Raw genomic sequence first — 12,265 nt, 5'->3', positions numbered from 1 at the left:
AGCCTTTGACCCAGGAACACCGCTTTTGGGAATTTATCCTCAAGATACACTAACAATAATACAAAAATACATATAAATATGTGTCATACAGGTCTACAGCAGGAGCCAAATGCCAGCAGCAACCTGACACCAATCTGGTTATAGTAAGCAACTTTAAACAAGATACTTGGCATATATGTCCCTCTGGCTTTTTATCATTGATCTTATAATTATATCCATGTTCCTAATACTCTTAGGCTTCTTGAATAACTTATGAAAAAATACACAACCAAAGAGGCAGAAGATTCTATAATGGCCATGCTCACTCACTGACCACAGCTTTGCCATTTTGAGGTCAAACAAGTTTCATTATATGATAACCCAAGTAACTGATCAAAGTCAAGATGAGCCAGGCAGGCAATACACTGTTTAAATCCAAACCCAAAGAAGAGAAACAGAAGGGTGACCACGATATACAAGGCTTACAGATTTCTGGAGCCTTCTTGGCAACAAAGGCAGCAGGTATTTATTTTTCTTTCTTTAGGCAAGCATGGAAAAATATAGCTACAAACTCTTTTGTTTTAACATTTTATTTTACCATGGAAACCAGGGGTCAGCAAACTTTTTTCCGTAAAGGGCCAGATAGTAAACATTTCCGGCTTGTGGGTAACATCTGGTCTTTGTCACATATTCTTCTTTGTTGTTTTCTATTCACAACCCTTTAAAACTATAAAAAGCATTCTTAGCTTACAGGCTGTACAAAAACAGGCTGTGGCCAGATTTGGCTGCAGGTAGTAATTTGCTAACCCCTGATGTAAATGATCATGAACAGAATATATATCTGTTGAATGCATTAATACTACTAAAATAATATCTAAAAAACCCACTTTCCAACCTTTCAACTTAACACTAAACATCTTAGATCAATAGAAAAGTATGCAATTTAAAAAATTAACATAATCTAAAACTCCCCAAACTGATACGAAATCAAAGAAACGCTTTATATAAAATGGTCTACCTCAAGGAATTGTTAGCTTCATTTTTGATAAGCTACCAGAGTAGAACACCTCTGCTAGTGACTACGATGAAAGAAAGATTTAATTCAAAAAGTAGGTGTGCATTTTTCCTGTCAAATGGAAATAGAAAACAAACAAAAATGTTCACATTTCCTGAGGGTAAGACCCTTTTGCAAACCAAATATCCTTAAATGGGGAAGAATATACAAATGCATAAAAGGATTGTACTTTTAAAGAAGAAATAGCCGAGAAGATTGACATAAAACTTTTCAAATTCATGCTTCTATCCACTTCAGAGAAAAAGTACTGATTAATATTACTGTTTTCTTATATTCTGTTAAAAAGAAAAAACAACCCTCTCAAACTCAATCATTTATAACGTCCTCACCACAGATTTAGTATTTCATGAGAACAGATGCTTTCTTGAACCTATCTGACCTACACAGGAGGTAAAGGTTTATGCTGATATTTTCCCATATATGTTAATTATTGCTAAAATACCTCAGAATGCCAAATATTATAGACTTGAGTTTTTCAAAATATTATATATGAAAGATATTTTAAAACAACTGAGTAAATGCTTTTTTTCTGAGTATAAAATTAACATACATGTATTTCGTTTTTTTTGTTTTTTTTTTTATAATTTTATTTATTTATTTTTTCCCCCAAAGCCCCAGTAGATAGTTGCATGACATAGCTGCACATCCCTCTAGTTGCTGTATGTGGGACATGGCCTCAGCATGGCCGGAGAAGCGGTGTGTCGGTGCACGCCAGGGATCCGAACCCAGGCCGCCAGCAGCAGAGCACGCACACTCAACCGCTAAGCCATGGGGCCGGCCCAACATACATGCTTAATACTGTGGCAGACTGAAAGACTGTTCCTAATTCTTCACCCCTCCTGCATCCACGTTCTTGCCACAGCCTCATTGTGAGTGGAATGTGGTTTTCCTCTTCCTGACCTGGGGCTCAGCTATGTGAACTGCTTCAACCAGTGGCATGTGGGCAGAAGTGGCAGTATGCTAATACTGATCCTAGGCCTTAAACAGTCTTGTTGCCTTCTTGTTCCTCTAGCCATACGAAGAACATGTGTCCAGCTAGCCCACTGGTCAAGGAGGATGGGGAACACATGGAGCAGAGCTACCATGGCCAAGTCAGGTCAGCTGAGTCAACTGACCTGCACATGTGGGGGCGATGATAAATGACTATTATTTTTAAGGCACTGAGTTTTGAGGTGGTTTGTTACACAATATTATTTGTGGCAACAGCTAACAGTAGAACAATGTAACATTATGAAAACACAAAGAAAAATTTTAAACTCACAATCCCTTCACTTTGACATCCACAATTAAATTTTTAAAAAATATAAAGTACAATTAAAACTCTACAAGTAGAAAAAGGTATAGAAAAAAATATAAAAGTTACCTCAATCTCTAACTCCCAGTTCCCAGAGGTAAACACTATTAATATATTATCTGTTTTTTAAATGTATCATTGAGATTTTATATACACAGACACATCCATACATAGCTCCTTTCCCCCACTTTTTCCATAGCCTATTGCATGTACTGCTCTAAATCTTGCTTTTTGTATTTAATATACAATCTTTGACATAAAAAAAAAACAGTTGGACATATATAGAGCTACCTCATTTTTTTGTGTGTGTGAGGAAGATTAGCCCTGAGCTAACATCTCTTGCCAATCCTCTTCTTTTTGCTGAGGAAGACTGGCCCTGGGCTAACAACTGTGCCCATCTTCCTCTACTTTATATGTGCGATGCTGCCATACCAAGACTTGATAAGCAGCGCAGAGGCCTGCGCCCGGGATCCCAACCGGTGAACCCTGGGCCGCAGAAGCGGAGAGCGCAAACCTAACCACTACACCACCAGGTCAGCCCTATAAAGAGTAGATTTTAATTCCCAGGCATACACAGAAGAAGATCACATCCAAATGTCAATTAAAAGGAAAATGTTGATGCTCAAAACTTCATCTGCCCTTTTCTGCCAAAAGACACAGAAAGCACATGATAATAAATTTATATTGGAAAAAGAGTGAAAGAAAGATCCTTGCATTCCAGACCACAGGTGTCCTAAAACTTCACCAGGCTTCTCCAGCGAGAAGCACAACCCCCACCTTCCCCACTTCCCACAAATGACCTAACATTGAGTTCACAGGAGAGATCAAGCTCAACTAACACGTGTTCCCAACTTATCTCCCCTATTTCACTACGTCTATCTTTTGCTTTTCTGTCTTCTTCCTTCCTTCCAGGTTTTTCCCTGTTGTTATCTAATTCCTCTTCCTGAACTCGTAAAGCAATTTCTACCTGCTTTATTGAGAACCTTGCTCCACTAATTATTCCTTTTTGCTGGTCTCTTCCAAGCCTTTCTCCACTGGCTTCTTCCCCTCAACTTTAGAACATGATTCAACTTTTTCTCTCCTGGAAACACCTTTCCTCAAATCCACTCTCCCCTGAAGTCACCACTGCTCTGCCTGTGAGCCAGGAATCTCTGAAGTAGTGGGTGATATTTATTATACTCCTCCTCCTTCACCACCCACTCTCTGTCCACACCATCACTTCCATTGCCAGTGCCAGCAGCGACAGTGTGCACATGCGTGTGCACACACACACATGCACACACTTTCCTCCTTTTGGAACATTGCTCGTGGTCCTATCATTCTAAAATTGCTCTCTTAAAGGTCACTAAAGATATCTAAGGCATCAAATTCTATATAGTTTACTTAGTCTTCATTATCTTTGACATCTTTATAGTGGTTGACATTCTCTCCTTCTTGAAACTCCGCTTTTCCAATAACTCAACAGAAAAATGGGCAACAAAGACAAAAAAAAAAAAGAAAAAAGTCTATAAGGCTATATATCAAACTGGTAACAGGGGTAACTGCTTGGTAAGGTATGAAGATTGGGGATGATAGTTATAGTAAAATTTAATTTTGTCTATAATTTTTAACTTTTTTCAAGGATAATGCATTAATGTATTAGTTGTATAATTAAAAATTAATTTTTTATTATTATTTTTTTTGTGTGAGGAAGATCAGTCCTGAGCTAACATCCATGCTAATCCTCCTTTTTTTTTTTTTTTGCTGAGGAAGACGGGCTCTGAGCTAACATCTATTGCCAATCCTCCTTCATTTTTTTTCCCCAAAGCCCCAGCAGATAGTTGTATGTCATAGCTGCCCATCCTTCTAGCTGCTGTATGTGGGACACAGCCTCAGCATGGCCGGAGAAGCGGTGCGTCGGTGCATGCCTGGGATCCGAACCCGGGCCGCCAGCAGCCGAGCATGCGCACTTAACCGCCAAGCCACAGGGCTGGCCTAAAAATTAATTTTAAAAAGGAAAAGTATATTACATCAAGTCAGTCACAAATCAAGAAATACAAATATATAGCTAAGAAATACATGAAAAAAAGTCCAAATAATCATGAATAGGTATTAACTATTATTAACTAGTAGATATTAGTTAATAAGTGAAGATGCAAAACAAAACAAGAAGTTATTTTTTTTCCTATTAGTTTCATACACATAAGTAATCGCGAAGATGTAAGGAAATTGGTACCTTCAAACTACTAAAGGGATATAACCTGGTACAGACTTTTTAGTAGGCAATTTGGCAGTTTCTATCAAAATTTAAAGGCATACATCCTTTGACTTTTCAATTCCTCTTCTAAAATGTATCTTACAACAATAATTTATGGATGTTCTCTGCAAGCACTGTTTGTGACAGAAAAGAAAGGGAAATGATCTAAACGTCTATCAGTAAGGACACTCTTTACTGAGTATCTATATAAGAGAACACTGTGCAGCCATTTCATGTACTGACATGAAAAAACAGTCATGATACTGCTAAGGGAAAAATGCTGGCTTTCCGAATTTTCTGATATTTTCTTCTCTTCCCTTTCCCATTCTCTTTTCATTTTCTCACTCTCTAAACACAGTAGTTGACAAAGTTCTACCCTTGGCCTCCCCTTCTCTTCTACTTTTATTTGAACGAATCGTCCACTCCTACAGCTTCAACTATCACCTCTCTGCTGATGTCCTTCAATTACACATGTCTTATATCAACCTGTTCCCAAGCACTGGTACTTCATTTCTAAACTCCTGCTGGAAATTTCTACCTGGATGGCTCAGAGGTCCTGTCAAGTTAGACATGGGCCACAGACAAAACTAAACAAATTCTTCAAACAAGAAAAACATCTCTTCTTCTTTATCCTTCCTTTAGGTTTAATACTTCTCTCATCAGTTGTTAAGAACTACTGACGCTACCTCCAAAACCTCTCATCAAGTCCTTTCCCTTGACTGCCACTACCAATACCGTAATTCAGACCCTCATTATTTTCCACCTAGATTATGGCAATGCCCACTTAGTTATGCTTCCCATGATCTCAGTTCTGACCCCTTCCAATTCATCTTACACAATGCTGCAAGTTTATGAAGGCACAGCTCTGATCACATTACTCTTCTGCTCAAGAACCATCTATGATTCCCCAGTGATCACCAAATAGGAGACAGAGATCTAAACCAGTCACTCAAAGCTATCCTTGATCTTGCCCTAATCTGCCTTTCCAAACTCAGCCACTAGTACTCCCCCCATTTTGTGCTCCATGTTCTAGTCAAACTCAACACTTGAAATTTGATGAAGATGTCCCACACTTATGTCTCAAAGCCATTCTTTGTGATGAGCTCATTTTTGGAACCAACTCTTCCACCTGTGCTTGCTGAAATCCTACCATCCTTAAAGGTTCAATGCAAATGCTGTCTCTTCCATGAAGCCTTCCTTGATTCCCCAAGCCAGATTTTCCCTCTTTTGAACTCTGTCTACACTCTGATTGTGCTTCTTCTGAATCTGATAATATTCTGCCTTGGACACTGCTTATTTATATACTTGTCTTATCTCACCTCTAAATTGTAAGCAAATGAGCTCTGAGGGAAGGAAAAGTATTTTTAATCATTTTTACATCCTCTACAGTGCTCTGTGGAAGCAGATTAGGTAAATGCCCAATAAATATTTACTGAATGATTAGGAAGAATAAGACTCTAAAATGAAAAAGGCAAACACATTCTGAAGGAAAAGTACAATTCTTTCAATAAGCTAGGGCAAGATTCACCTGCAATATATGTATATAACAAGTGCTCATAACTTTTTCTCCTCCTAGTTTTACTGAGATATAACCGACATTATAACTCTTGACTAATAAGATTTTAAATGAGAATACTAGCTCTCCAATCTGTAAATATGTCTTCTATTTATACACATATTGAAAACTCTTGAACTAATGTCAGGTAGAAGATAACAGTGTGCAAGGAAACACAAATAGATCTGCAGGAGTTCCATCAATGCTATCTATGTATTTAAGATGAGGGGAAGTATCATAATGACCATAATTATGTGTTTGAATTCCTATAAATTCTCCGCTGATTACTAATTTAACATTATTCCAAAATACTTACAGGAGTAAATGAGAGCTGGAAAGAGAGTTTCATTTCTCTCCTGAGCTGTTTCAACCAGCATACGAAGTGGACCTTTTGGACATAAAACAGCCACTAAATCTACAAAGAGAAAAACAGAAAAGACATCTGGAAAAAAATGTATTAACTAAACTTGTAAATGGATGTGTTAAGGAGGAATTAACGAAGGAAAAAGGTTTAATGTTTTTTTCACACAAAAAGATGTTGAATGAATATGAAATAAACAGCAGGTAAATTGTAGGGGGAAAAAACAACCTAAATAAAATACACAAAACCACACAGAAAGAAGATCTATGCAAATTTCATTTTGATTCTGACTGCCATTTGGTTAGTTTACTGTGCATCATCATTAGGTTCTAGGAATAAGTCTTCCCAGTTTGAAGAAAAGAGATAATGACAAGACAGAACTATTCTAGAGCAGCTGTCAATTTCCAATAAGCAGACATAACAACAAGCCATTTCCAAACAAATCATACCTCTGAGCCACAAATAGCAGCCTTACTCTAAGAGGAATTTAATAGAGGAGATTTGACGGAACTTTTCAAAATACGAAGAACAGGGTAGAAGAGATTCATCCTTGCTCTTTTGTGTGTGTGTGTGTGTGTGTGTGTGTGTGTGAGGAAGATCAGCCCTGAGCTAACATCTGCCAGTCCTCCTCTTTTTTTGCTGAGGAAGACTGGCCCTGGGCTAACATCCGTGCCCATCTTCCTCCACTTTATATGGGAAGCCGCCACAGCATGGCTTGGCAAGCGGTGCGTTGGAGCACGCCCGGGATCCGGACCAGCACGCCCTGGGCCACCGCAGTGGAGCACACGCATTTAACCGCTTGCGCCACCAGGCCGGCGCCCCTGCTCTTTTTTAAAAATGGTATATGTACTACTTAGAAATACTTGAAAGAAGAGAGCAGTAAATTTAACCAAAACAAAATAACTAATAAATCTTTGCATGAGAAAGTTCGGTATTCCTTTACTTCTCCTGTCAAAAGCACTTCTTTTGAATATTCAGGTCTCAGAATAAACGTGGTGCTAAAAAGCAGCTTATTTTACAAAAAACAGCAACTCAGAGAGGAAGCAATATGCTGAAATTATTTTTGATTCTACCACCATCTCTTTGCATTGACTGCAATTTTGCTTACATTTTCTGTGTCACGTAAATTCAGAATATAGAAATACAGAAAATAATTTCAAACATTTAAAAATATAAAACAGGTATAGCTGAATTTGTGAAGGAAGACTTGATAGCTTGTGTTGACATGACTATCATCCAGATGCATTTAAGTAAAACACCCTCATGCCTGCAAGTGGTCATGTCTCCTCATATACCACTACTACCACTAATATAATAAAACACATACACACAAAGAAATCTCTACTCTCAATGCTTCCACTTCGATTTGTTTTGGATGAGAAAAGGAAATCTATCATGCTCTGAAATAATGAGGCTGTCAACCTGTTTGAAGCTGTCATGTACTTTAACTATCTTGGTTTTATGATACATTCCCCCTTATAGAATTTCTACATGATAAACTCCCTTAGATTTAGAACAATTAAAGTGAATTAAAATTAATTTTGTTTTGAAATTTTTAGTACAACCTTTGTAAAAAATTAAAACATCTGGAGATCTTGTAAAAATGGAGTTGAGAATCAGTACTCTAAATATTGGATACAAATGTCACTCTCCATTTTAAAGGAACTTAAAGCTCTGTAGAGATAATTTTCATTATGTACGGAAGAAACAAAGGGTTGATGGGAGAAATAGTGTAATATAGGAGAAAGATTATTGGACTTGGGATTCAGATTCTAGGTCAAAAGGTCTAAGCCTGGGCAAAAACTTTACCTCTATAAACTTCAGGTTTCTTAGCAGTACAACAGGGATAACTGCCTTGCTTACTTCACAGGATTATTTATTTAAAAAATAACAGCTAATATTTACTGATAGATACTGTTCTAAGCGTACTGTATGTATTGTTTACTTTAATCGTCACAATAACTAAGATTTAGGGGTTGAGTAATGTATCTGTGGTCACGTAGTCAATAAGTGACAGGAGAAGAGCCTGGATTGAACCCAGGCAGTCTATCTCCAGAACTGGCAGTCTTTTTTTTTTAAACATCAAAAATGGAATCAGACTCTATTACAATTCACCTCTGATGTCTGATGATGGAAATACACCATGTTTCATTTAATTAAATTTTAATTTGCTTAAGTATGTCATAATGGTGCTCTATGAGGCCTGCAGCCTGAGACTGGTTAAGGGTAGTGACAGTTCCATGAACACCTTGTTCAAGAGTCCAGTGTTGCATATTTTTAGAAGTGAAATGGTCAGTATTAACAACGTCTGGAACTCCAAAACGGATATAGTGAGGCCTGTATTGTGGCTTTAATATGTATAGAGACGTGTAACCTTGATTTATATTTTGGGTATCTGTGAGACAAGAGATTCTTATAGTTATTTTCCCCAAAGAAGGAAATCTTGGATAAGTAACTGTTGTTGCTACCACTGGCAATGGCCCAAGAGTCTGTAAAAATGCACAGATGGAGCCAATTGTTAACCAGGATAAGATGAATGCCTAAAGTTCAGTTAATTTTGCTGACGCTTGGATCCCATTCTTTGATCAAGGATATCTGGATTAAGAAAAGCAGGAGCTCTCCAGTAAGTTCCATCATATGTAGTTGTTTTTTTTTTTTTTTTTTTGGTGAAGAAGATTGGCTTGAGCTAACATCTGTGCCAGTCTTCCTCTATTTCATATGTAGGATGCCTCCAGAGCATGGCTTGATGAGCAGTGCGTAGGTCCACGCCCAGGATCCAAACCCGCAAACCCCGGGCCACCGAAGCAGAGTGTGCAAATCCAACCACTATGCCACCAGGCTGGCCCCAGCACATGTAGTTTTGATGCTGTCCATAAAGTGTACAAACTTCTATCGCTGTTCACTCATTTGATCCCAAAGGGCTCCTGAGGTAGCCAGGGGTCCAAGAGAGGGTGATCTCCTCTAGCACTTTGTCAACTGGCAAGGGACTGAGGACAGAAGAGGCCACCCTCTCCTGTAGGGGATACTCTACAGGGCCCAGACTTAGCTCTATCCTATAGGTAACATTTCTAAATCTTAACAAAGAGACCCTGGTGGCTGTGCTGAGCTTGCAGAATGCTACCTCCATGACCCACAGAAGGATATGGAACTTCACAGGCTCCGGGCCTGTGAGAACCTGTTTCCCGGAGAGCTCAGTATGTAGTCATCAATGGCCATTCTGATGGCATATAGCATGGGACTGAGGACAGTTTCTCACACCAGAAATCCATGGGCAACTTATGATCATCATGGGTAGTCCAGAGATTTCAGGAGGTATGAGAGGAGACTGCTAAAGCCTTTACAGTGAATGATTTCGAGAGGGGTAGGGGGTGGCTAATGGAAGTGATTGTTGCATTACAATTTGGACAGATTCTAGAGCCCTTTGTTGTAGGGGCCCCAATTCCAGACAGGCCAATTTGTAACAGCATAAACAGGTTCAAGTAAAATCTGTAAATGAGGAATACATTGTTTCTAGACCCCAAAAAGATACTGAACTTGTTTTAACACTGTAGATGCAGAGAGGGTCAACTGCTATTTCTTGACAGTGTCAGAGATGCAGAAGCCCTCAGCTTACCAAATAATTTTCAGGAATTTAAATGGGGTGGCAGAGCCTTGTACTACGTACAGGCAAATGCCTATCCCCTTTTCATGAGCTCCTTTGTGAATATTTGTATGTGGTCAATAAGTAGGTCAAAAGCATCTCTTTGGAGGATGATACCATCAATGTGATGTTCTATCTGTGCTCTCGCAGGAAGCTGGATGTGGTTAAAGATGTAGCCTGCAAAGACTGTGTGCAATGGCAGGGCTGCTGAAGTACCCCATGAGGAGCTAGGTATGGATATATTGTGTCTCTCTGAAGGTGAAGGTAAACTGTGGCTGTTGCAAAAGGCACTGAACAAAAGACCATAACAGTAAAATCTCTGACTGCAAAGTATTTATCAGTTGCTGATTGGATGGAGACCAGAACTGGCATGCTTAACCACATCTACGAAATAATAGATGAGTAGCGTGCAAACTATCAAGTACTATATAACCTAAGGTCATTATGAAAGTCAGGCACAGAGCATGTGACTTCTATAGTTCTGCGACTGACTGTTCAAATTTGAGAACAGAACCAATTCAATTCTATTTTCACAGACTTTTTCTTCGTCCATCAAGTGGGGATGATGAGGTTTCCTACTACAGGTCACCTGACATTTTAATTAGCATCTGAATAGGGATAAAAGAGCACTGTCTAATTATAATATGGAGACCACATACTGACCTCTGAAAATGGACCTCTTTTTGGCTTTCACGCAGGGCAACAGCCACAGAGTACAAACCTGCAGAGCTGCCTTAGTCATTCATGGCTAGGGTACATGGACTGTTTAGGACCCATGTCACACCAATTGTTAATGAATTTGAATCTCATACTGCCCAAATAAGTTTTGTTTTTAAAAGAATAATTCTACCCAAGTTGCCTTATAAAAAGTAGGTAAATTAATTTTGATTTTAAAAATTAATTGAGCATTTTATGTGTATCAAGCACGCTGCTAGTGCTTTTCAACATATATTCTGAACCCTTACAACTCTGGGAAGTGTTGTTCCAATTTTCTGGATGAGGAAATTGAAGCTCAAAGAGCCTGAGTCACTTTCCTAAGGTCATAAAGACTGTCAGCGGTAGAGATGGATTTGAATCTAAGTCTTCTGACCAGAAGTCTATAGACCCTTCCACTAATCCATCACTGAATTAAACTGGAGGCAGTAATAAAACATTTTTTTAAGAACTTAACCTCAAAAAAATTGAAATCTTTATATGAAAAAGATATTATAGCTAATTAGTTATTTACTGAAGAGCTACAGGATGTAACTGTTATCATTTTCCTAAGTCAAGGTAACCGGAAGAGGAAGAAAAGCACACCAGTGAAGTATTTCTGTGATGAACACAATGTCAGTCTTGAGTTTTACCATATACTGAAATCACAGCCAAGATGAGCCATGCAGTCCATTCTGGGAGGTACTTGATAAATACGAGGGCCATGAGGGCACTGATCATAATGAGATACGCCTGCTGGAGTCGCAGTGGACCTTTCCAGTGAATGGCAATCATGCCCACCACACCAAAATTCCAGATCAGGAGTGCGACAGTAATGTAGTCCATGGCAACATTGTAGGTTTTAAACACTTCCCTGAAAAAAATTAAACAGAGATCTAAAAAGATTTATGTACAATAATTTTTCCTCAAAACATTGTTTAGAACTATGGCTCCCAAACATTAGATACTCATATCCCATCTTCATATTTTTACCATATCTTATATCAACTGTGCTAGTCTTTAATACTTTTCTTTAAATTAATTCACTTTTGGGCCGGCCCAGTGGCGCAGTGGTTAAGTTCGTGCACTCTGCTTCATCTGCCCAGGGTTTGCAGGTTTAGATCCGGTCCGGGCGCTGACCTCCTACCCACTGCTTGTCAAGCCATGCTGTGGTGGTGTCCCACGTACAAAATAGAGGAGGATAGGCACAGATGTTAGCTCAGGGCCAATCTTCCTCACAAAATAAATAAATAAATAAAAATAAAGCCTAAAATAATCCTTATTAAAAAATAAATAAAAAATAAATTAATTTACTTTTTTCCTCAAGCTGAGCTTCTTTTAACAGAAAACTCTGTATCATTCATTCACTTAAATGGGAAACCAGTATCACAGGTCATAGCTGTAAAACTAAGCACAAAAACTAAAAAAAGGC

The 12,265-nt window shown here is 38.5% G+C and overlaps 1 protein-coding gene across 6 annotated transcripts in view; it reads right to left on the bottom strand.

Annotated features, from left to right (window-relative positions):
- The window catches only part of PSEN1 (presenilin 1), a 72,614-nt gene that overhangs the window by 18,893 nt on the left and 41,456 nt on the right, over positions 1-12,265 (bottom strand). For all 6 annotated transcript variants that reach the window (XM_058567273.1, XM_058567278.1, XM_058567277.1 and 3 more), the window contains 2 exons: positions 11,487-11,707; positions 6,456-6,554 (listed from right to left, as the gene is read on the bottom strand). In XM_058567273.1, the coding sequence (XP_058423256.1) occupies positions 6,456-6,554; positions 11,487-11,707 (320 nt within the window). The remainder of the gene's footprint in view (positions 1-6,455; positions 6,555-11,486; positions 11,708-12,265) is intronic.

The sequence above is a fragment of the Diceros bicornis genome, chromosome 24, assembly GCF_020826845.1.
Source record: "Diceros bicornis minor isolate mBicDic1 chromosome 24, mDicBic1.mat.cur, whole genome shotgun sequence".
Taxonomy (NCBI): domain Eukaryota; kingdom Metazoa; phylum Chordata; class Mammalia; order Perissodactyla; family Rhinocerotidae; genus Diceros; species Diceros bicornis.
This window is presented reverse-complemented; position numbering and strand designations above follow the sequence as displayed.